At 41.0% G+C, this 26,418-nt stretch overlaps 1 protein-coding gene across 1 annotated transcript; it reads right to left on the bottom strand.

The window, feature by feature from the left end:
- Nucleotides 1-6,435: 6,435 nt before the first annotated feature.
- Mcm7 (minichromosome maintenance 7) lies at nucleotides 6,436-26,404 on the bottom strand. Its single transcript, XM_076202668.1, has 14 exons — nucleotides 26,252-26,404; nucleotides 16,842-16,976; nucleotides 15,650-15,759; nucleotides 15,440-15,564; nucleotides 14,423-14,603; nucleotides 13,432-13,578; nucleotides 11,757-11,930; nucleotides 10,986-11,495; nucleotides 10,685-10,866; nucleotides 9,229-9,340; nucleotides 8,984-9,148; nucleotides 8,528-8,613; nucleotides 6,793-6,913; nucleotides 6,436-6,657 (listed from the first exon to the last, which is right to left on the bottom strand). Exons 1-14 carry the CDS (start codon nucleotides 26,286-26,288, stop codon nucleotides 6,577-6,579), a joined length of 2,166 nt encoding a protein of 721 aa, XP_076058783.1. The 5' UTR covers nucleotides 26,289-26,404; the 3' UTR covers nucleotides 6,436-6,576.
- Nucleotides 26,405-26,418: the final 14 nt, after the last annotated feature.

Here is a 26,418-nt window from a genome sequence, read left to right as displayed (position 1 = left end):
CTTATTGAACCTGTGGTCCTTTGTGGAGATGCATATTGTGTGTGGTATGGAGGTACTTGGTGCTGTAAAGATGAATAACATAGCTCACTAGCAGCCATAATAAAAGGAAAAGTTGAATGCAAAAAAGTTAACTGATACAGCACCTTTCATTGCTGAGATGAACAAAATAGTGATAGCAGTCCAAACTGTTGCTTGACATGGATAGGCATGTGCATGGGTAATTGTAGCACACCTACATCATACCAACCAAGTTCAGCCTAAGGTTAAAGTTGCCAAGAAATTTGTAATAGTTGTAGCTCATGAGGTGGAATTTTAGTGAAGTGAAAATGGCAGATAGTTTTTGAAGTGGTTTCCCTCTTGTGCCAAATACATATGATGATCTATGGAGGTTCTAGTCATAATCCACATATGTTTGCACTAAACTGGGAGAAAAGGATACTGCACCTCGGGAGTAGCCTGCACAACTAACAAGACCTCAGGACCCATTCTACTCGACCAACATCAGGACTCACCTCCAGCATGATCACCCTAATCATCTATTAATATATGTACTCCAGAAGGATTCTTCCCCCTTATATGGGAGGGAGTCATCCAAAGCATGCACTCGTTTATTTTGGTTCCTTGTGGATGAAGGTTTATCCCTGCCCTCATCCTACTACCTGGGTCAAAAGTAAAGCAGTAGGACAGCATCTCCACTTAAAGGACCAACAGCCTAAACTTGTTCACTTCCACAGCTTTGTTATATGGTGACCAACTCCACTCAAATACAGGACAAGCATGTCAATGCTTGGAATATGCTGACATCAGTGTCACGAGTGATTATACAAGGATGTTGGCGTGCTGACATTTATTTTGTGGTTGTACCTGAGTGATCCCATATTCTGTGAAGAGGCTTGATCCTGTTTCCTGGGGTTATCAACATTCAGGTGAAAGAGAATGAGTTAATACAGCTGTAAGTTTAAATTTTATAATGTGCATATGCATTATTGAATCATCATACATCAGGCAGCCAATGCTGTGTGAGAATTTGACTTACTGAAGAGATTAAAGAATCCCTTCATGCCACGTAAATTTATGATTGGTCCCAGATGAATATTCATCCAAGAGATGATCTGATGGAAGAGGTGATGAACAGGTTTTCTATGGATGTACAATTTCAACCTCTTTAATACAAGTCAAATATTTGCACGCACATTAGCTGCATGATGTCCAATGATTCAATGATGCATCACAATACATGCATTATAAAATATAAAGTTACTGATATTATACTCGTTTTTTCACCCAGAATGTTTGCAACCATGGAAAAAGTTATCAAGCCTGTTCACAGAATAAGAGGGTCACTCGGCTACAAACTACAAAATATAAATGGGAAGTCGACGCTGGCATTCTCACATACTCCTCGCACCTCATGATGCCTACGTGGGCAGCATTGTATTCAAGGGCCACCCCTCTTATAGGAGGGACCAAATTTTTATATCCAGAACCTCACTTTCCACTCCTAATCTCTATTTTCCTTGCACTTCTTTCTCTCTGTTAGGAGTCAAGATGAGATAAAGGGTCATGCATGGAGTAGGTGAATGCCTTTTGACTTGGCTACCTCATTGATTGGTTACAAAATAGTATGAGAGGTATGAAGAAAAGAGAAAGCATAAAATAAAGGACAAAGAAGAGAGCAGATGTAAAATGGGGTAAGAGTATGACAGAAGATTTTGAAAACAAAAAGATGCTTTGGAAGGAAATTGAGATGAACAGGAGGTTAATCAAGTAGAAAAGGCAAAAGGTGCAGATGGGGAAATGATCGAAGAGACAGCAGTAAAAGGAAGATGGGCAGAGTATTTTAGGGAGTTGCTAAATGTGAAGGAGGATAGGAAGGGATAGTTGCAGTGAGAAGTGTTAAGAGAATGATAGTGATGAACTAGGAAAATGGTGGAGAAATGAATAAAGATGTGAAAGCAGTTATTAAAATGAGAGCAGGTAAGGCACTTGCGTTAGATGGGTGTCATGTGGAGTGTCTAAAAAAGGGAGGTACAGTGATGGTGGACTGGCTGGAGAGGTTATTTAAGGTTTGTTAAAAGAGGGTAGAGTGCTGAAAGACTGGAAGAGTGCCTGTATAGTTCAACTTTACAAGGGAAAAGGGGACAAGTGTGTGTAGTAGTTTCAGAGGGATCAGTCTGTTGAGTGTAGTTGGGAAGGGTTTTGATTGAGATTAGGAGTAACTGGTGAGGAATAGTGTGGGTTTAGAACAGGTAGGGATTGCATGGATGATATTTTTGTGGCAAGGCAGATAATTATGTGAGCAAGCTGTAGGAAAAGGTAAGGATGTTTTTTGCACCTTTATGGATTTGGAAAAGGTTTATGACAGGGTGGAGAGGAAGGCACTGGGAAGTATTGCAGATATATGGGATAGGAGGAAAGCTGTCAAGAGCAATTGAGAGTAGTAGAGCCTGTGTTAGAAATGGAGAGAGTGAGTGGTTTGAGGTAAAGGTGGGACTTTGCCAGGGATGTGTTATGTAACCTTGACTTTTCAATTTATACATATATAGGGTAGTGTAAGAGGTAAACACATGGATAATGGACCGTGGATTGGAGATGGTTAAAGAAAATGGAGAAAAATGAGAGATAAGCCAGATGTTATTTGCTGGCAGAGTTTGGGAAGCTGTGTGAAAGAAGGAAGCTGAAGATAAATGTGGGTAAAAGGTGATGAGATGTACATGGGGGAGAGGATGGCAGCAAATTTGAAGTGAGTATTGAGGGACAGAGACTGGAAGAAGTTGATAGCTTTAGATACTTGGGTGTGAATGTGTCAGGAAAGGGAGGAGTGGAAGTGGAGATAGAATGTAGATTGAGAAGCAAGTTAGGGGGATTAAAAAGTAATGAGAAACACATTTGAAAATGGATGCTAAGAGGAGATTTATGAAGAAGCCATTGTGCTGACAGCAATGTATGAGGTAAAAACATAGAGGGAGAGTTTAAATGTGTTTTGAGATGAAATACCTGAAAAGTATGGCAGGAGGTGAGAAGAGCGGGGGTGGAAAGGGAGTTGGGGTGGTTTGGACACATGGAAAGAACAAGTGAAGAAAAATTAGTAAAAGAGGTGGAGGAAGTGAACATGAGGGGGCGACCAAGGATGAGATGGATGAATGGGGTAAAAGGGGCATTGGGAAAGGTGAATATCTGTTGAGGAAGGGAGAAGACAGAAGATAGGGGTGAGTGGAAGATGCTGTGATGCATGGAAGGAAGTGGGTAGAGGATGGGGGTGAGGGAGTATGTGTGAATATTTTGATGCAGCCAAAATTAATTTCTCTATGCCTTCTTTTCCTACATGAGGGGGCAGAGAAGGGAGGTCACTGATTAAATGAAGTGGCCTTGCTGTGGATGTGCTGCATTGCTTCTGCCCCAGGGCAGTTGGCAAAATGCAAGGATGACCCATCATCCAGGAAAAGGGGAGTATGTGGGGATAAAATAGGTGGGAGTGGATTTATGCCTTTGATCTCCCTTGTAAGTGGGAAAAGCCATTGGATGTATGTACTTCCCTATGTGGGGGAAAATACCTTGGTATACACTCTCTTTGCCACTTTCATTTTTGTCAGTATTACACACACTACTACCCCTCTCAACAATATCACAACAAAACTCAATAACTTCATAATAATGCATACATTCCAAAGTCTTTTTTGGTCCATATAAGGAGGGGAGGGGGTCTGAGCCAAAGCATACACACATCAAATCTATTCATTACCTCCATCTTGGCACCTCATGAATGAAAGCAGCAAGACAGATACTATCCTACCTTCATGTATTCATTTTTTTTTTCTGGAAGCATGCACCAACATCTCTAGCCCTCTACTTCACCATAGTTTATATCCTGTATACCTCACTTTTACATTCCACTATGTTTGCTCTTGGAGAGGACACCCAACCTACACTACCATTCATACTACCTCATCTGACACACCATTACATCCATGCAATTCTCATGCTTAAGGTCCTTTATGCTGACCAGGTTACTAATGTCCCTAAAACCTTTCCACTTGCTTGTAAATTAATGCTGATATAATTAAAGGGTCATGTTTTATCATACATTAACAATATACATACATACATACATATACCAAGGCTTTTTCCCCCTTACAAGGGAGGTAGCCAAAAAGGGAAAGGCATAAAAACACTCCCACCCATTTCATCCCTACATACACTCCACACCCCTCCCACCCTCCCTCTCATCTGAGCACCTCCTGGATGACGGGTCATCCCTGCACCCTGCCCACCGCCCTGGGTCAGAAGCAGTGTCGCAAGACACAGCACATCCACAGCAAGGCCGCTTCATTTAATCGGCGACCCCCCCCTCTCCGTCCCCCCTTGCATATAAGGAGAGGACGGGGAGAAAATCCCTTCGGGCTGCGTCAAAATTTACTCACACATACTACCCCACCCCCCACCCCCCTGCCCATTCCTCCTCATGCAATCACAACATCATCCATATACAACCATTCTCCACTCACCTCTGTCTTCCGTCCTCTCCCTTCCTTCCTCAACAGACATTCCCCTCTTCCCCAAAGCCCCCTTCACCCCATCCATCCACCTCATCCTAGGACGTCCCCTCATGTTCACTCCCTCCACATCTGCCTTCCATACCTCTTTTACTAGTCTTTCTTCACTCATTCTTTCCATGTGTCCAAACCATCCTAATATTCTTTCATCAACCCTATCTCCCAAATCCTTTTTCACCCCTGTTCTCCTCACCTCCTCATTTCTCACTCTATCCAGCCTAGTAACCCCCACCATACTTCTCAGACACCTCATCTCAAACACATTCAAACTCCTTCTCTCTTCTTCTCTTATGTTCCACGTTTCTGCCCCATACAGTGCTGTTGGCACAATCACTCCTTCATACAGTCTCCTCTTCGCATCCATTCCCAAATGTCTATTCCTCATTACACTCTTTAATCCACCAAGGCATTTACTCGCTTCTCTCAATCTACATTCTACCTCCACCTTTTCCTGCTACACTTGCACCCAAGTATCTAAAACTATCCACTTCCTCCAGTCGCTCTCCCTTAATGTTCACTTCCAGTCTACTGCCACCTTCACTCCTTGTACATCTCATCACCTTACTTTTACCTACATTTATCTTTAGCTTTCTTCTATCACATACTCTGCCACCAGCTTCCTCAATCCCTCCTCTGACCCTGCCACAAGCGCAGTGTCGTCCGCAAACAACAGCTGGCTCACCTCCCACTTTTCTCCATTTTCTTTAACCATCTCCAATCCCTGACCCACTACCCTAGCATTCACCTCTCGCACCACCCCATCCATGTATAAGTTGAACAGCCAGGGCGACATAACGCATCCTTGACGAAGTCCCACCTTTACCTCAAACCACTCACTCTCTCCATTTCTAATCCTGACACAAGCTCTACTACTCTCATAAAAACTCTTGACAGCTCCTAGAAGCTTTCCTCCTATCCCATAAATCTGCATAACCTCCCACAGTGCCTTTCTGTCTACCCTATCATAAGCCTTTTCCAGATCCATAGAAGCCCAAAAAACATCCTTCCCCTTTCCTATAGCTTTCTCACATATCTGTCTTACCACAAAGATCTGATCTACACAACCTCTACCTGTCCTAAATCCACACTGTTCCTCACCAATTACTCCTTCTGTTCCTCTCCTAATCCTCTCAATTAAGATCCTCCCATAAGCCTTCCCTACTACACTTAACAGGCTAATCCCTCTGAAACTACTACATTCACACTTGTCCCCTTTTCCCTTGTAAAGAGGAACTATACAGGCACTACTCCAGTCCTCCGGTACTCTACCCTCTCTCCAGCAAACATTAAATAACCTCACCAACCAGTCCACCATCACTGAACCTCCCTTTTTCAAACATTCTGCATGGCATCCATCCAGACCAGGTGCCTTACCTGCTTTCATCATCTTTACAACTGCCTTCACCTCATCCTTCCTTATTTCTCCTCCATTTTCCTCACTCATCACTCTCATTTCCCACTGCAGCTATCTTTCCTTCCCTATCCTCCTTCACATTTAGCAACTCCCTAAAATATTCTGCCCATCTTCCCCTTACTGCCATCTCTTCCATTATCATCTCTCTATCTGTACCTTTTACCTTTTCTTCTCTACTTGATTCGCCTCCTCTTCCTCTCTTTATTTCTTTCCAAAACATCTTTTTATTACTTTCAAAATTTTCTGTCATACTCCTACCCCATTTCACATCTGCTCTCCTCTTTGCCTCCTTTACCTTTTGCTTTACTTCTCTTTTCTCTATATACATATACACACTAAAGGCACTTTCTGCCTTATGGAGGGGTAGCCAAGTCAAAGTAAATACCCAATTCACACATTAAAACCCAATTCATGCCCCATTAAAAACTTCAATACAAGTTTGCAAATTCTGGATAAAGATACTACACAGTCTTTTGTATATCTATTTAGCTAAATAAGAACTACAAATCCTTAAAATCTCAGGACGTAAAGTATCCATGTTAAAATAATTTTAACTCCTCTAACAATTACAGAATTACATAGAAACAGGCCAGACTGTTCCGCAAGATATCACACAAAAGTCAATCTTGTACGAGTCTGATTCAGCTGCCAGACATTCAGCTCTTCATACTCTTCAACACATTCATTAACCTGAAATTTTGAAAACAAGATTTAGAAATGTATATACATCTGGGCTATTCAGATTACTGGAAACCACATCAATATTGTCATTCTATTCAAAATTTCTCTAGAACATGTACAAATAACAAAACATCTTTTAAATACCTGATCTGGTTTGTATCCCTTGCTTGTACACCTCTCGTGAACCTCCCCTAATTTGACAACACGGGCATCTCCAGCCATTTCTCGGATTAAAGTAAAGATTCTGTCTGTAACACTCTGAGCCCTGGAGATGAAACAAATGCATAAAATAAATGACAATAATAAAACAAATTGTACTGCAAAACATAACAAGTAAAACAAAAATTTTGTCTCACACGCATACTAACATACTAATGATATGAAAAAACAGTGAATCCTGAAAGTGAAAAAGGAAGTGTCAACTGTTACAGGAAAAATTATACAAGGTAAACGGTGCAGATGGAGAGATGGACAGTATTTTAGGGAGTTGACAAATGTGGAGAATAGGGAGGGAATGGTGGTTGCAATGGGAGGCACTATATAAACGAAAGTGATGGATAAGGAAAATGGAGGAGAAATAAGGAAAGATGAGGTGAGAAAGCAGTTTTTAAAATAGTGTCATGCAGTGTGTCTGAAGAAGGAAGGTACAGTGATGGTGGACTGGCTGGTGAGGTTGTTTAATGTGTCTAAGGGAGGGTAGTGCTGGACTGCCTGGATAGTTCCACTTTACAAGAGAAAAGGGGACAAATGTGAGTAGTAGTTTCTGAGGAATCAGTTTGCCGAGTGTAGTTGCGAAGCCTTATGGAAGAGATTTGATTAACAGGATTAAAAGAGGAACAGAGGGAGTAATTAGTGGGTAACAGTGTGGGTTTAGGAAATGTTGGGGCTGTATGGACTATATTTTTTGTGGTAAAACATACATGAAAAAGCTTATGACAGGGTGGACAGGATGGCATTGTGGGAGGTTTTGCAGATATATGGGATCAGAGAAAAGCAGTTAACCACTTCATGACACATGATGAAGCCTATGTATGCTTCATGAGGTGTGAGCGGGTACATGAGGATGCCATTGGCATCTTGATTATATATATATATCACTTAGACAAAAAAGGTTTTTGCACATTTGTATATAATAATCACGAAGAATCCACAGTCGGAATAAAAGGAAACTTTAGAAGAATGTGTAACTTCTATATTTTGGCCATAGCTATTAGCCGAAATATAGAAGTTACACATTCTTCTAAAGTTTCCTTTTATTCCGACTGGGTTCTTCATGATTAATATATATATATATATATACATACAGGGTGTTTGGGATAAAGTTGATATTTTTTATCTTTGTCATTTCAGTTTTCGTGGAGTGGAGTGGAATATATGGGAAATGAAATGGGTGGGAGTGATTTCTATGCCTTTTTCTTTTTGGCTACCCCCTGTGTACGGGGGAAAAAGCCTTTGGTATATGTATGTGTCATTTCAGAATTTTTTGAAGGATGTAACTGCAGTAAAGTGCAATGGACAGCTGATTCTGTGTACTATTAGTGGGTGTGGGAGCTAGAGAGCGTGGATGACTGAGATGTGAGTTGAAGAACTGGGATGGAGATGTGGAAGCAGTGGCTAGCAGGAAGGGTCATAGCAGGCATTCTGACTATCCACACAGCTAAATAAATACACTACTACAACAGGAAATGGTTCAACATTTCTTCCCACAGATCTACAAAGACTATAAACTACTGTGGGGCTTGGTTTCCATTTGGTGAACCTCAAAGTACATCACTATTCAAACTTTGTGCACCCCTCTCCTGGAAACATTCTTCTCACTCGCTGCTATTTTCAAATCCCCAAACCGAAAATAAGTGCAACCATGTCATATATATCTTACCTTCCTGTTCTTTCATCAGTGTGGTTGAGTGAATCTTTGCTCATTTCCATCAACCTCATTGCCTCATTTACATCTTCCTTCTCCACCTAAAATGAAAAAGTTTAAATCCTTATGAAGTCAATTTTTTTTTTTTTTAACTCATGGCCAGTCACCCCAATTTTTTTTTACACCTGTAACTCACAATGCACCCATTCAAAAGTTTATTACTAGTTGTTTGATCTTGTTTAAAAAATGGAGGAAATAGATGAACTAGATAAAAAGATATCTTGAGCCCAGTCCAAAGACAATGTTAGCCCTTTGGGTCTAAACCTCCAAACAGATGTAAAGAAAATGACAAGATTTGAAGATAGATGGGAAGAACTCTGACATCCCTCTTGTTGGACTACTTTGTGGAGTTACCCAACATCAGCCATTTGATACAGAGATTTTTTCAAACTAAAACAATTACCACATTACCTGATCTACCAGCCTTAGCCTTGCCAAGGCGGTTGACAACCGTAAAACTGCCAGGAGTGTTCTTGCTGAAGTGAATGTCATATCTTTGTTATTGCGGGCTTCTTTCCGCATTTCAACATACGCAGACACAATGTAATCAGTCAGACCTTCTGGGATAGAAGGAACCTGGAAGGAAAAATACACTGTCACAAATGTTAAACTTTATTGTAGTAAAAATATTCACATGAACTCTCAAATCTACTTACCTTCTTCTTGCACAATGCAATGTATCTCCTCATCACCTTCATATCCAAAGGTTTGAATTGGGTTGCAGGTTGAGCACAGTGTTGATGAACGTAAGTTATGTGCTGAGCCAACCTGAAATATACAATAATTATGAAGAATTGCACAATAAAACTACAAATTCCTTGAAGACAATGATTGTGATCAAGAGTTTTTACACGACTAAAGCATCTGTGAGGGTCAGAAATGGAGAGTGGATGGTTTGAGGTCAATATGGTATATATGCATTACAAAAGAGAGGAATGTCTGTGGAGGAAGGATGGGAGAGGACAGAAGATAGGGGTGAATGGAGAGGGGTTGTGTATAGATGATGCTGTGATGCATGAGGGGGAGTGGGTAGGGGATGGGGGGTGAGGAAGTATGTATGAGAAAAAAATTTGACGCAGCCTGAAGGGATTTCTCCCTGTCTTCTCCTTTTCTGTATGGGGGCACGGAGAGGGGGGGAGGTCGCCGAATTTATGAAGCAGCCTTGCTGTGGATGTGCTGTGTCTTGGGACACTGCTTCTAACCCAGGGCTATGGACAGGATGCAGGGATGACCTGTCATCCAGGAGGTGCCAAGATAAGAGGGAGGGTGGAGGGGAGTGGAATATATAGGAAATGAAATGGGTGGGAGTGGTTTCTATGCCTTTTTCTTTTTGGCTAACCCCTGTGTTGGGGGAAAAAAGCCTTTGTAATATGTATGTACGTACGTACATACTGCCAAACTCAGTCACAAAATACTTTGCTTATTATACTGGCACAATTGCAGCCATCCAGAAATATATACTGGTTTATTTCTTACATCTTTCTATTCGCCCATCAATTACTTTAGCCTACCACTAAATACTTGTTCGTTCTATATGTATTTTAAAGTTAATATTATCATTCTAATTCTATTTTCTGTTGTAATGAACAGCTCTTTGGCCCTTACAATGTTGGTAATGGGAAAGCATCATCCACTGGGAGGGGTCCTCGGGTACGAAAATCCCGTCACTCATCCTGTACATTATTCCTTCAAGAAACCTTATCTGCCAAACTAGTCAGTAATAAACTCAGATTCAGACTCCCGCATTTCCTTCTTCCGCCCACACCAACCTCTCTCAACAAGGCTAGATCCATACACCAAAAGATTCTTTCCCCCTTTACAAAGAAGGTAAGCCCATGCACTCACCCTCTATCCATCTGTTTTGCCTTTTAAATTCAAACTAACAAATTACATACATACATATATCAAAAGCTTTTCCCCCTTACACAGGGGGTAGCCAGAAAGAAAAAGGCATAGAAACTACTCCAACCCATTCCATTTCATATATACTCCACTCCCCTCCACCCTTCTCCCTCCCTCTTATCTTGACACCTCCTGGATGACGGGCCATCCCTGCATCCTGTCCACTGCCCTCCACTAACAAATTAAAATATGCAAAAACACTTCCATTACCTCAAATCATTCTCTCTGTCTGGTCTATCTTGAATGAGCCATAATAAGTCAAAACGAGAAAGAAGTGCTGCTGGAAGCTGGATGTTCTGCTCAACCGATTTTTTGGGATTATAACGACCATAGGCTGGATTGGCAGCGGCTAGGATGCTTACTCTTGCATTAAGACTTGTCATGATGCCAGCCTGCAATTATATGCGGAAGCCCAATATTATTCACATATGTTAACAACATATTAAACTGTATTTTCTTTCACACACATTTCCAAAAAAAAAATCTTAAAAGAAGAACAAGAACAAGTTACCTTAGCAATGGAAATGGTTTGCTGTTCCATAACTTCATGAATAGCTGTCCTGTCTGAATCTGCCATTTTATCAAATTCGTCAATGCAACAAATTCCTTCATCAGCCAAGACCAGGGCACCACCTTCCAGGGTCATTTCTCCTGTCAGAGGATCCTTCATCACAGCAGCTGTTAGACCAACACCGCTGGAACCACGACCTGTGGTGTACTGGCTACGTGGAGCTAACCGATCTATATAAGAAAGCAACTGAGACTTGGCCACACCTGGATCACCCATAAGACAGATATTGATGCTTCCACGGATCTTCATGCCATTTGGGTTTCGGTCTACACCCCCAACTAGCAGGAGCAGCAATGCTTTCTTGACATCTTCATGTCCATAAATCTCAGGGGCAATGGAAGTTGCAAGCTTATCATAGAAATCCTCCTCTGCAATTTGTTTGATTTCATCTTCTGTTAATTCTTCAACTCCCAACTCATCATCTTCAGTTTTGTTCATCTTGACAATCCTCTGTACGAGAAAAAAAAGGTTGGATGATATTGAAGATTCATTCAAATTCTACCAGGGCATACAAATGAATAACTAGAGCACATATTCACATAATTAATCATTTCAAGTCACTGTTATTTGCCAATGGATAATTCAGTTCTTACTAAAGCAATCAATAATATAAATGTAAAATTTCAAGTCACTGTTATTTGACAATGGATAATTCAGTTCTAACTAAAGCAATCAACAATATAAATGTAAAAAATAAGTAATAAAACTTACATGAGCTTCAAGGAAAGTATCCGATAACAACCCTTGAGTCATGGCCCTGAAGCCCTGACGAAGCAATGGTAAAAATACACCAGTGATGCTAACATGATCACCAGGCTGGCAAAGGCGTGTCTGCTCTCCACGACACATGATCGTGAGAGACCGAGGGATATTTCCGACAGGAACCTAAGAAAATAAAATCAGATAATCAGGTACTACACTATTACCATAATGCTACAATATATCCAATAATCAGACCCAGTTGGTTCATAATTCATTTACAGAGTTTCATTGCTATGCTATATATATATATATATATATATATAAAAAAAGAGTTCTTGAAATTAAAGGTCTCCATACTCCTGAGGACCTCCATTTTCTTACATATCTGACCCCAATAACATAGTTGTTCCCCTTCATGTCTTTCATTCTGAATATACTATGGACATGCATTTATGGGTGATGGATGGGTAGTCAACTACCTCCCTTATAAGGGAGAGGATGCCTTTTGGTATGTAGATGGATCAATAGATTTATCTAATTGCTGCAGGAAAGGCACTACACTTATGGGATCCTGTATTAAATTCCCCAATCATAATACATTTCAAATCTCCCTCTTTATACTGAGTACTGACTGCATGTTGACATGAAGCCAATACTTTAGGAGCTTTTTGTGGTAGCCCTACAGACCAGTGCCTTACATCATTCATAAAATTTCTACTCAATGGGATGATGAGATACTTTAGAACTACTACTGTCCCTCCTTTATACTGTCCCCTTGCACCTATTATTTACCACTTCTATGACCTTTTCCTTCTTTGATCCCCTGTGTGTGCATTTACCTAGTTGTATCTCACAGGAAGAGGAGCTATGCTTGTGGTTACATCTTTGTATCTTGCAGTGTTTGCACACACTATTGTTTCCTCCAATAAGTTCCACCACTGGAAAGCTGTTCTTTTTGAGGTCCTTTCTATAACTGTCCTTTACGAGTTTCTTTTCATGTCTCCTTGTATTTCTCTTATCCCAATTTAGTAAATCTTCTCTAGGACTTCCATGTCTCTCATGATTCTATAGATGGCCAATAGGTCACCTTTCTCTTCTTTGTTCCTGCTTTGACAATCTCTGCTCATATGACATCTCATCTCATACTACCCCACCCACATTTGTAGGGTAAAAACAATACATACAACTCCTCCAGTTCACCGGTACATGTCCTTCCTTAAAATATTATCTCATAAGCCATTCCACTATGACAACTCCACAGGACAAATATAGCCTTACTAGATTTCATCTGACGAGTTAAACATCTTATGAGGACGGAGCCTTTATTTGTACGTTTCGCTTATTACAGCTTTTTCAAGTTGAGATACATATTCTTGAGATTAAATAAGGGGAAAGGAGGGAATGGGGAGAGAAAAGAAGTGAGGGGGGGAAGGAAGAGGAGTCTTGTTGGCAACTGCTACTTTCATGAAAAGATTTCATCTCTTTCAATGCTCCATGCACCTCTTCTTTTCCTATAACTCCACCATTCTCCTCTATCACCACAGTTCTGACCTCACAACAGCACAATCAAAGCCTCCATATCTTCCTCAAAATTTAACAACTCCCCAAAATACCTTCCCCATCTTCTTAATACAAATCCACTCTAGATCACACATCAAGTTCTAAACAAAACAGACACACTTACTTGATCAGAATGTTCTTGGATTTTAATTTCCTGGAATTTGACGAATTTTGATCCTCTGGTCTGCAGATACAACCGACCTCCCGACTTGTTGACTCTGCAATCTTCACCTGGGCACAAGAGTTGAGGCATAAAGCTCGAGGACGCAATCTGAAGAGAAAACCAAAGTAACATGTGATCTCAATAGGCTGATCTCGGTATTACTTACAAATAGAATTTTGTATCTATATACCAAGGATTTCTTCCCCCTTATATAGGGGGTAGCCAAGTCAAGGCATATACACATTCTCTCCATACACATGGTCATTTACATGTAACATCTCTTAACTGTTGACCATCTAGGGAATGCACACTCAAATGTAGATGTTCTGAGTTGCTTGTATAGAGTTAAGTACAGTATCTCTGTCTGCTGTCCAAATCCTGATTCTTGATTGCATTTACTGTGAAGTCTTTCATCTGGTGAACATGTTTATCAGAAGTGAAAACTTGACTGTTTAATCTGATGGGTGCCTCTTAGATTCATGGTAATCAAATATAAAGTGTTCCTGAGGAATCTGAGGGGATATTGACAATTAGTTTTGTGTTACCCATAGTTCCAGCTTACTGAAGTAAAGTTGTTATTGTGTTGACTATCTAATCTACTGGGTGCCTCTTAGATTCATGGTAATCAGCCATAGGCAATGTTGCGGAGGATTTCTGAGGGAATGTAGACAACATGTTCTGTGTCACTCATAGTTCCAGCTTACCAAAGTAAATCTTTGTCACTGAGCTTGAAAACAAAGAAGATTAATATAGCAAAAACATGAAATTTTCACAATAACTACAATTAGCAAGTCCATTCATCCACATGTAGCCCCATTTCTCTCTTGCAAGCAACATAGACATCAGGAAACCAGCCACAATTTCAACATGTTCCCCCTGGAGGGAGGGAGGGAAGAAAGAGAGAGAGAGAGAGAGAGAGAGAGAATTACAATCATACAGCTTCACTACTCACAGGCTGGTAAGTTTCAGCACCACACTGATCACATGTGTACGTGGCCACCTGCATCATGGGCTTCACTTCAGTGCAACGAGTAACAATGCCTTTCACTTGCACCAGTTTGCCAATATGAAATGCTTTCACATTTCGAATGGCCAAGAATTTACTAGAGGATGGAGCCTTGAAGTACACTTCACTGTAAAAGAGATAACAATGTTACTTTTCAAACTACTTAATGCAGCAGAAAGGGTGGCCACTGTGGCTTGAGCCACACCTTTAAGGGTAATCTTAAGATATATAACAAGAGTTTATTCACATAACCAATTAAAAATAATAACAATAAAATAACTAAATAAAATAAAATATATGTAGTCAAGAGGATGGAAAAAGTGAGAAATGAAGAGGTGAGGAGAAGAGTGGGGGTGGAAATGGAGCCAGAAGATAGGCCTATACAATAGGGTAATTGCACCAATGACAATGTACGAGGCAACTTGACAATAGAAGCAAGCAGAGAGGGTGAGCCTATATACGAGGTCTGTTAAAAAAATACACGGACACCGTAAAGTGTTAAGCATAGCAAAAGTGTCAGTTGCAGATTTTCCAAGTTTAACACAAAATTGCACAGTAAGTCATTGCTCCTTCACGTCATTCATTCTGAAATCCGAAAAAAAAAAAAAAAAAACCACTTCACTAAAAACTATGTAGTTAATACACAAATAAAGATATCTGCAATTGGGAAATTGTGTCGTAATCAGCTGATCTGTGCGAACCAAGAGGATTCCCCTGGAACCAACTGGAGCCGTGCAGTTCAAACAGTCCGCATATTTTTTTTTCTTAACAGACCTCATATGTAAGGAATGAAATGTTCAAGACCTCTCATCCTGAAGTGAAAGACAGACATATTTTGTTTTGCAATGAGAGCATAATACAGTAATGGAGGAGGAGGGAAAAGTACAACGAGAAAAAGAAAACGGCATGTTTTCTGGCTGTTGCTACACTATTTCACTGAACAGAACCCCTTCTAAGACTCACTATCTTCGGATCAATTCTGGTGGGTATCTATTGCGAGGATCACGATTTTCCCCTGTTTGATGCAGGCGCTGCTCCATCATCAAGCGATGCTCAATGTACACATCCAGGGCATCCCTTGCGACTGTCTGCAATCCCAAATATAAAGCTCATATGTTGCAGTATGGACTATATTCTGACAATTCAATTCTGTGGATAACACAACAATCTTACCTCTTTTTCCTTGTAATCAGGAAGCATTTCATAAACAGCCTCGGAGAATAAGTTTACATATCGACGAGCATTTTGTACCATTGCTTCAGCCATGTCTGGATCATATGTCTCTATCAAAGAAATTAACAATAATAGTTAATAATGATGCACAGAACATTTACTTTAATATATTTCAAATATACAAAAAATATTGCTACATGCTCCTGTCAGGTGGGGGGCACAGAATTTATGAAGCGGCCTTGCTATGGATGTGCTGTGTCTTGCGACACTGCTTCTGACCCAGGGCAATGGACAGGATGCAGGGATGACCCGTCATCCAGGAGGTGCCAAGATAGGAGGGAGGGAGGAGGGTGGTGGGGAGTGGAATATATGGGAAATGAAATGGGTGGGAGTGATTTCTATGCTCTTTTCTTTTTGGCTACCCCCTGTGTAAGGGGGAAAAAGCCTTTGGTATTTGTATGTTATGTATGTGCTCAGATGAGAGGGAGGGTGGGAGGGGTGTGGAGTGTATTTAGGGCTGAAATGGGTGGGAGTGTTTTTATGCCTTTCCCATTTTGGCTACCTCCCTTGAAAGGGGGAAAAAGCCTTGGTATATGTATGTATGTAATAATGATTGATGTGTTAAGTTTCATTGACAGGAAACTTGCAGCCCCCACAGCATTTGAGCCTTCCCACACATCTGAGAAAAAACTTTGGACTGATAACTATGAGGATGTAGGTAAATGAAGAGTCAGTGGGGATGTATTGGAACACTTTTATTGCTTTGATTTTTCAACCAGAAGTCTTCAGAAAGCTTTCTGAGGATGACCTCATTGGTAAAAATGTCGAATCAATAAGTGTTCTAACACATCTCTGCTGATTCTTCATCTACCCATGTCGTCATCGGTCTTCAAATCTATTCACTGATATCTATGTTGTATTGGTGAAGGATTTTTTTCTAGGTCTGGGTAAAAGCAACAAGACGAGGAGAGCAGTCACTGTTTATCAGCATTCCATGTGCGATAAGGTATGAGAAGTACAGTTGAAGATGATAGAAATCTGTGACCTACTCTGGACACCAAGTATCAGCCCCTCAGGTTTGCACATCCTGAAGGTGGCATGGAGTTGAGAGATTCTGAAAATGGGCAGGTCTGCTGTCGCATTATGCACGACCATCACAGGCAGGTCTTGGTTCCTATGATCTGAAACTTACCCACATCACTTATGTCGACAGTGAACTCAACCTGCTCCCTGTGTGCAAGTTTAGTAAGCTGGGCAGCATACTTAAACTTTTTGCGGCCATCATCACCCACTTCGTGAAACTCTGCCAAGAATGTCTTGATAGCCTCTGGAAAAAAAATATAAAATAAGTAAACAAAAAATATAAGTATATATATACAGTACAAGGGACAAGTGTGAGTGTAGTAGTTTCAGAGGGATCAGTTTGTTGCCTATACTTGGGAAGGCTTATGGGAGGGTTTTGATTGAAAGGATTGGGAGAAACAGAGGAAGTAATTGGTGAGGAACGGTGTGGGTGTAGGACAGGTAGGGGTTGCATGGATCAGATTTTTGTGGTAAGACAGATATGTGAGAAAGCTTTAGGAATAGGTAAGGATGTTTTTTGCGACTTTATGGATTTGGAAAAGGTTTATGACAGGCTAGACAGAAAGGCACTGTGAGTGGTATTACAGATATATACATGAAATAAGAGGAAAACTGTTAAGAGCAGTCAAGAGTTTTACAAGAGTAGTAGATCCTGATTTAGAATCCAAAATGGAGTGAGTTAGTGGTTTGAGGTAAAGGTGGGACTTTGTCAGGGATGTATTATGTCACCTTGGCTGTTCAATTTATACATGGATTGGGTGGTGCAAGAGGTAAACACAAGGGTAATGGGCCAAGGATTGGAGAGGGTTAAGAAAATGGAGAAAAGTGGGAGATAAGCCAGTTGTTGTTTGCTGATGACACTGCACTTGTGGCAGGATCAGAGGATGGATTATGGAAGTTAGTGACAGTTTGGGAAGGTGTGTGAAAGAAGGAAGTTGAAGATAAATGTGAGTATAAGTTAGGTGATGAGATGTATATGGGAAGAATGTGGCAGCAAATTGGAAGTATTAGGGGAGAGACTGGAGAAAGTGGATAGTTTTATATACTTGGGTGCAAATGTGGCAGGAAAGGGAGGAGTGGAGGTAGAATGTAGATTGAGAGAAGCAAGTAAATGCCTTGGAGGATTGAAAAGTGTAACAAGAAACAGACATTTGGGGATGGATGATAAAAGGAGATTGTATGGAGTGATAGTGCCAACAGCACTGTAAGGGGCAGAAACATGGAACATAAGAGAGGAAGAGGGGAGTTTGAGATCAGGTGCTTGAGAAGTATGATAGGGGTTACTAGGCTGGATAGAGTGAGAAACAAGGTGAGGATGAGAGCACAAGGTGAAAAGGGAGTTGAGAGGGTTAATGAGAGAGTATTGGGTTGGTTTGGGCATATAGAAAAAATGAGTGAAGGTAGTGAAAGGTGTGGAAGGTTGAGGTGGAAGGAGTGAACATGAGGGGGTGACCAAGGATGAGGTGGATGGATGGGGTAAAAGGGGCATTGGGAAAGAGGTGAGTGTCTATTGAGGAAGGGAGAAGACAAAAGATAGGGGTGAATGAAAAATTATTCTGCATGGACAATGCTGTGATGCATAGGAGTGAGGGGGGGGATAAGGTGAGGGAGTACATGTGAATGATATTTTGATGCTGCCTGAAGGGATTTCTCCCCAACTTCTCTTTTTCAGCATGAGGGGACAGAGAGGTGGGTCACTGATTAAGTTACACAGACTTGCTGTGTCTTGCTACACTGCTTTTGACCCAGGGTTGTTGGCGAGATGCTGGGATGACCTGTCATACAGGAGCCAAGATAAGAGGGAGGGAGAAGGTGAATGGGAGTGGAGTATGTGGGAATGGAATGGGTGGGAATAGATTTATGCTTTTGTTATTTTGGCTACCTCCCTTGCAAGGGGAAAATAGCCATAACTATGTGTGCGAGCAGTACTCTGTCTTCTAGCCAACTCAAGGGATCCTCTATTGTTCCTCGTGATCTGACGCCAAGGGACGTTCCATTGTTCCTACTGACCCAAGGACTGGGCTTTCCAGACACCCAAGAACCACCTGTTCAAAGTTACCTTTGTGCTCCCTGATTACAATACAAATGGCACCAGTAATCATCACCCAACCATGACAAACCTTTTTTTCATATTTGTACCCAAATGTAAACATGGTAACCCTTGTATACTTGTATATGCATATGTATGTAGAATCTGGCAACCCCCCCTGAGGCTTCTTCAGGTTACATTTTATTTAAACCAGAAAACATTGGAACATTAAAGATAGGCAGCTTAGACTTTGCCTCTTCAAAACTAAACTAAACAAATGTGGATATGAACTACAAATCTACACTCTGATGGCAGCAGTGGGATCCCAAGCAACAACTCTACCATTCCTCCAAAGCAACAACTCCACAACAGTGGCTCCAGTTGAACATAGCCTTTCCCAACTTCACTATATTTGCAGAAATCCAGCAACATATTCATGCATTGCCAAGCATCAATACAAGGCAACCCCTTAGCTGCATCATCCAGCATCCTACTACAAAGCTGTGCATCAACCAGCATCACTGTGAAGCACTGCTACATTGCTTCACTCCATCGTACAAGCATATCCCTCTTCATCCAACATCCTACTATGAAGCTATCACTCAAGATGCACAACCAATCAGTACCCCTCACACCCACCCACCCAGTCCCCCTCACATAACACAAGATCAAGACATACATATTGCACGCAATATCACTCATCCCAATGCTCTCCTTCAAGAACTCAAATATTTTGTGTATACTGCAACAGACCAGGGCACCTTGTTAACATTTGTTACCATAGATACCCCTCACAACCAAACTGACACTGCAATCATCATGGTATGTTCTCACACGAGTGATCGTTACCAAGCACTGCTAGCACGGAGACAACACAGACAAAAATCCTCAGATCGCTCACCTGCTAGGCATTCACGTAACACATCTTTGTGACTACAGAATACAAAGACTCAGTGCACACCAAGGACATTTACTCAATACCCAGATATTCAATCATCAACTCTACTGGTACATAACCTGGGTATCCCAGATGTATCTTCCCATTAACTTTCAATGCTACATCTAGCAAGACCAAAGTGACAATCCTTCATGGCACAGGTACCTCAGTAAACATATCAGGACAGTTTCCAAATTCTGCACTGAAACAAAACTCGTTACCATTTTGGAACCCCCCCCAACATCAACCTTAGCAATATAGATGGCATACCATTCCCTAGCACTTGGTAAATTCTCCCTAGACATTAGTTTCAAAGATGAGTGCCCCTCCATTCCAGTTACTATGTAGCTGATGTCTACTTCCCTGCTATCCTCATAGTAAGCGCTTAACATTGATGAAGCAAAAACATAATCATTTACCCTGCTCAAAATGGCATCATTTATGCAAATTATTTCATCCCTGCATTTGCCATCTTCAACCTCAAAAAGTAAACCATATTAATGTGGCCAAGCAGGCAGAACATGATTTAACATCAATTAATTCTAGCCCCCCATTCAAATTCACTATGCTTTGTCACATGAGGATGTACCAGCTGCTAGCACATATGGCGCTGCCATACGAACATTTTTCTAAATTTCTAACTCTACTACCTTACTGACAGCTGTGGATTTGCGTTCCAATGGAACAGACACACTAACTCCTCCCACATGTCCAAATCAGCAAAACTCATGACAAAACATGCAGTAAATACTGTTGATCTTTCATTGCCTGAGGACACCCTGCCCCTCTTAGAAGAATTCAACAAATCCACCCCAGTCTCGTGTTATCTACATTCCAACACACTCAAGCAGTGCTCATCATCCCAAAGATGCTGTTCCCTCATGAATATACAAAGATACACATAAGTACTCTTTATGCCAGAAAATTTATTTCCCTGCTTTCACCCATCAGCTCTATGTCAAAGGTCACACTTGCATTTCAATTGCCAATGACACTAATGCACCCCTCCATCTCACAGTTGATACAAACTCTTGCAATTTTGAAGTATATCCTTCAAGCATCAAATTCATGTATGACAAATTCCCCACTTCTCAAGTTCGTACCACAATTTCTGACATAACATCAGCACAGGAACCCACTGATGCATCACATTTAAACCCCATAGGCTTCCCTAATGCACAGGCAGACTTGCTTGCACTTTGCATTAAGTTCAGACATACCATTGCTACTCCAGGTGAACCCCTTAGTCACTAATCTTATTCAGCATCACACACCCCAGTGTGAAAACTCTACACCACATTACATTCCCACAGACCTATTACCACACAGCAAATGCATGCTTGTAGATACCCCTATACAAGACAATATTGAACCATCCATCAGTGAATGGAACTTCCCCCTCTTTGCTGTCCCTAAAAACAATGGTTCCTTCTGCCCTGTAGTACTTCAGAAATAAGCTAACCATACCAGAGAGACACCCCATCCCTGTATTACAAGACATCTTCCACTCCATCGGTGAAAATGTAGTGTTCACAACCATGGACCGTATGTCGGGATACTTCCAGACTCCCTTTGCTCCAGTCTAGGCCTCTGCCTCTGACAGCCTTCAGCACACCTACTACAGGTCATTATTACTTCAAACAACTAGCCTTGGTCCTCATTTCAGCTCCTTCAGTATTCACACAACTTATGCACACAGTACTTGCAAGTATCATAGGTCATTCGGTGCTCATGTACCTTGATGACATGATCATTGCTTCCAAATACATTAGTGAACATCTACACAGTCTTCTCACGACTAGCAAAAACAGGCCTCAAACTGAAGCTTAAGTGTTCCTTCCTCCAGAGAGAAATATGCTTTTTAGGGCATGTCCTTAATTCACAGGGAATTTTAACCTCACAGGACAAGGTCAAGGCAGCCATTGATTCTCCACACTCTACTTCTGTTGAACACATATGTTTATTCCTTGGTCTGTCGGGATTTTATAGACCTTACATTCAAGGTTGTGCTAATATAACAGCACCATTAACTACACTACTTACGAAGGACACATCCTTCATTTGGACACCTGACCAAGAGAGACTTAACCACAGCACCTGCCCTTGCTTTCCCAAACCATAAACTTCCTTTCAAAATTGACACTGATGCGTCCTACACAAGACTTGGTACAGTCCTCATGCAACACCATTGCACAAAACTCAGACCAATTGCCTATGCGAGTCGCACGCTCAACAAACACAAGCAAAATTACTCAGTCACATAGAAGCTTTAGCAACTATATATGCACTCAAGCATTTCAAAGAGATCACCCTTGGTTATGAAGTACACATATATACAGATCAACCAATCTTACACCTCTTCAAAGGAGAAAATCTTTCAGGAAAATTTGCCCACTAGCTCCTTATCACACACTTGTTCATGCCAACTTTTCATTTTGCTCAAGGAAAAGTAAACCTAATTACACAGTTTCAGTCACCATATTGCGACCACCACTCAGAATACCATTTCAGTAACTCTTACACAAGCGTGCATTGCCACAGCACAGAGATCAGTCCTCTTTGGAAATGTGTCATATACTTCCTCGAATCTGCAGACAACTGACACAATTTTCCTCTCCATCTCGACTATTACACATTAGTTGACAACATTCTGTATCACAAAATAACACTAATGAACAAACATGAACCCAACTGATCAGTGTTTCAGCTTGCAGTCCCTATGGACCTCATTCCAGAAGTTTTACAACCTGTACATGATTCACCCATTGCCACACACCCTGGCAGGGAGAAATGCGTAACACAAACCCAATTACACTACTTCTGGTTAACCAGGAGGAAGAATATACAAGTACACAATGACGCTTGTCATCTTTGAGCAATTCACAGAGGTCATGCTCCAATTCTAACTTACCCTACCCCTTCTAAACCATTTGACAGTCGCTGTTGATCTTCTTGAGTTACCACTTACACATACTGGAAACCAATACCTCCTTGTCTGTATTGACCATTTTCGAGATTCTGTCACAGTTGATAAATGGAAGTGACACTCACGAGCTGTTCATTATAAGGCAATGCTGGTGGGTTATATCAAGTTATATCAAGGAGAAAGAAGAAATGGACCCCTATTTCACCCACAAGTTAGCTTACTATACCACTGATATGTAACTGATTTCCGAGAGTGCAACAACTATTTAGTGAGGGAGTCCTGTACATGAATTCCCCCAATTCTAACTCAACAACTGGCTTTGAAGTGTTTTCACTTTAATGTTCATAACTGTATATTCAAATGTATACAACTCTCAATAAGGCTTTCAAAAGGCCCAATATATTCAGGTTTACACTCTCCAAAAAGCCTCGATCCCTCTAAGGTCATGAAAAATATGTTAAGATTGGCCCAATTCCAACTATCTCCTGAAGGAGTCTAGTGTTTATTGTATATATATGGCAAAATTCTGGACACTCATGGTCCACAAATTCTTAGCTTGGACATGCATTCTTAGTCTTCTTTTGTATGATCCTATCAAGAAATCACTTCAATTGAAAGTATGAAGAACCTATTGTTGTCAAGGAATGTCAGCATTGGACTTTTCAAGACTGGTTCAAAGTTCTGTAGTGATGGGTCTTAGTTACATAACTGAGTGTAAATGGTGTGGAGGCCATGTTCCAGAGTTTTGGCAGGATGCAATTAAAGTCGTGTTCCATTGTAGGTGAAACTGTGTTGTGTCAAGGTCCTAATTTTTTGGGTGTCCCAGGGATGGTCCTGACATAAGAGCCTTCCTCTTCTTGGGTGGGTGTTTTCTGTGATGTTGACATTAGGGATCCTGTTTTCTAAAATCTTCCAAGTATAGATAATGATGTACCTCTCTATGTTGCTGGAGTGGGTACAGATGTAAATTGACAAATCTCTCACATGAGGAATATTCTAAGTAAGGGAAGACAACCCATGGCTTGATATGCACAGATCAAATCAAAGGGCTGGATGGGTTTTTAGGAACCTTCAATTCACCAGGCAAATCACAGGTATGCAAGGCCTGAATTATTGGGATCGCTTGAAAAATCTAGGCCTATATTCACAACAAAGGAAACAAGAGAGATATCGGGCTATATATGTGTGGAAAATACTGAAGAAACAGGTACCTGACCTAACTACATTGTCTCTGCAAGAGACAGAACAGCAGAATGTTGGAGAAGAAATTACTACATACATCTGCTCCAGAAAGAATCAGGACACTTTTGGCCTCCAGTTTTACTTACAATGGCCCTAGAATTTTCAACACACTCCCAAAACATGTTAGAGAGACCACAAGCTGCCCTATCATTTAGTTCAAGATACATCAAGACAAATTTTTGAAGACACTGCCAGATGAGCCTCCTGTACCTGGGTATACAGCTCACTGCAGGGAAACATCCAACTCCATACCAGACCAGATTGATTTCCAAAAAGAAGACCCTCATACTGGAAGTAGTGGTGGACCACCACAGCTATGAGGAGGACCCTCTAAATTCTACTACCTACAGGTAGAATCCCGATTTTACGGCACTGTATTTACCGGAATCCCAGGTTTAGCAGCATAAATTACTATTGGGGCAATAGGCATAAGGTTTAACGGCATTCCCGCATTTAGCGGCATATTAGGTTACTGAACTGTGAGCACTAGGCAAGGGTGACCAAACTTTGTATTTACCGCTGACACCACATCATAACAGTGTTGCCGTTTACCACAATGCTGTCAGATAAAGTTAGGGAAATTCTGACTTGCACCGGGAAATATTGTAAACTATTTTCAAGGTTATCTAGGGAAATTTCCCCAGGATTATACCTGTTAATACTGTGCTATTATCTAGAGTAGATAGGAGAATTCTGAAGCAAATAGGGAAACCAATACTACAGAACTGTTGGCACAAGCTGTGGTCAAGGATGTTGTTTATGGAATGCTCCTTTACACAAACTGATGCTGAATTCACTGGTTTCCATGTGTCCGAGGCAAAGCAGACTATGGGAGAGATTATGGAGTATGGCAAAGTATACACCAGCTCAGTGGCACAGAAACTTGAACATCAAGACCTGGAGGAGTGGTTTCATGTAGATGATGATGCTCCTGGTGCCCACCAGTTATCTTCGGCGGAAAAAGTGAGAATGGTTACAACACCAGACAAGTTCCAATGTGAGGAGAGTGATGACAATGACTAGCAAAATAATGACCACTCCTGAGAAGATCTCCCTCGACAGGACCATTGAGTAGACGGAACAATTAATCACTGCTCTGGAGCAGCGCTCTTTCATCACAGAACAGTAAATAATGCAGGTGTGTAACATCACAGGCCTGTTTAATTAAGAAGCCAGAATACTTAAATCAAACAAAGATCCAGGACCTTTTTAAGAAAATGTGTGACAAAAATGCTTTAAATGTTTAGCCTTTACCAGGCCCTTTATCTGCTCCAGGCATTGAGCCACTCACTGGGCCATCTTCTGCTCATGACACTGCCTGTCATGAGCAATACTCCAGTCAGTTCCATTGCACCACATACCCCAGACACCACAGAGCCTGCTGACATCAGCCCTGAAGCCAGTCAAGACATCAGCCTTGCAATCCCAGTTCTCCATGTAAACAATCATCTTATACAGTATTAAGAATCCTCACTTTGGGAGCGGAAGACGCCAACTGAGCAATGTAAGTGCAGTTAAATTTCCCCCCCTAAGCTTTTCTTACTGCTTCTTATTACCTGTATTTCTATACTGGTAATTAAAAATAATGGGTTTAACGGCATTCCCAAAGTCCTGAGGCTGCCATTAAATCGGGACTCAACCCGTAAACTAAGTAAGTAGACTTTAGGTGTTCATTCCAACACAGCATTTACTTGCATGTTTAATAACTGGAATAAAATGCCAGAATAATCGGATGATGACAACACTGTGGAGAGATTAAGATTTGATAGATGTCTTCCTAATCCTAAAAACCAGAAAAAAAAATCCACCACAGACGTTGTCTGATCTATGATGACAATAAGGACCAGAATAGCCTAGAGTCACAGGCTTAACAGAGGCTCAGAGCCTTCTTTAGTACATCCTCTACTATAATTTATGGCATTTCTACAGTAATTATAATACTTCAGAAGGCGAAGCTGAACTTAAATCAATACAGTACCCTGACACCCATATGTATTAATGACTTACTGATGCTGGTGTTTTAATATATCTACTGCAGTACCATAATTTCGAATAGATACAAGAAACCAATTCTACCGTTTTACAATCATAATCATGTTTACCATACCATTACAAAAGTTTAAGACGGGTGCTGAACAAATGGTCCAATATCTATGATTTAACAGTCTTTGCCAAAAATCCTAATATAATTTTCTATATTAATGAAGGATCCTGGTTTCTTTCTTTATAAGCCCAATAAAATTGTATTATTAAATGGGTAGTCAACAAGTGTCTGTCTTGCAAATTAAAGGTACAAAATAAGTCTGTCATGACAATGATTGAAAGTTCATTAAATTTTTCATTTTAACTCTCTGCGATCACTCTACATAAACACAGTAAGCTTACCTTTCTCCTGTTGGTAATCTTTAGGTTTATTGGCCATTGCGAGAAGTATTAAATCCGACTTGTGTGCTTCTCAATATTTGTCTCTTCTCCAGCACAGTTCGCTGTGTTCGCTTTACTTTGCGCGGGAAACAGAGTTCCTGTAAAGAAAAGGTGGAGCAACTACAAAC

This window comes from Oratosquilla oratoria, chromosome 19 (assembly GCF_046742065.1).
Source record: "Oratosquilla oratoria isolate Oo_2021 chromosome 19, ASM4674206v1, whole genome shotgun sequence".
Classification (NCBI taxonomy): domain Eukaryota; kingdom Metazoa; phylum Arthropoda; class Malacostraca; order Stomatopoda; family Squillidae; genus Oratosquilla; species Oratosquilla oratoria.
The sequence above is the reverse complement of the archived record's forward strand: the minus strand, read 5'-3'. Positions and strand labels throughout refer to the sequence as shown.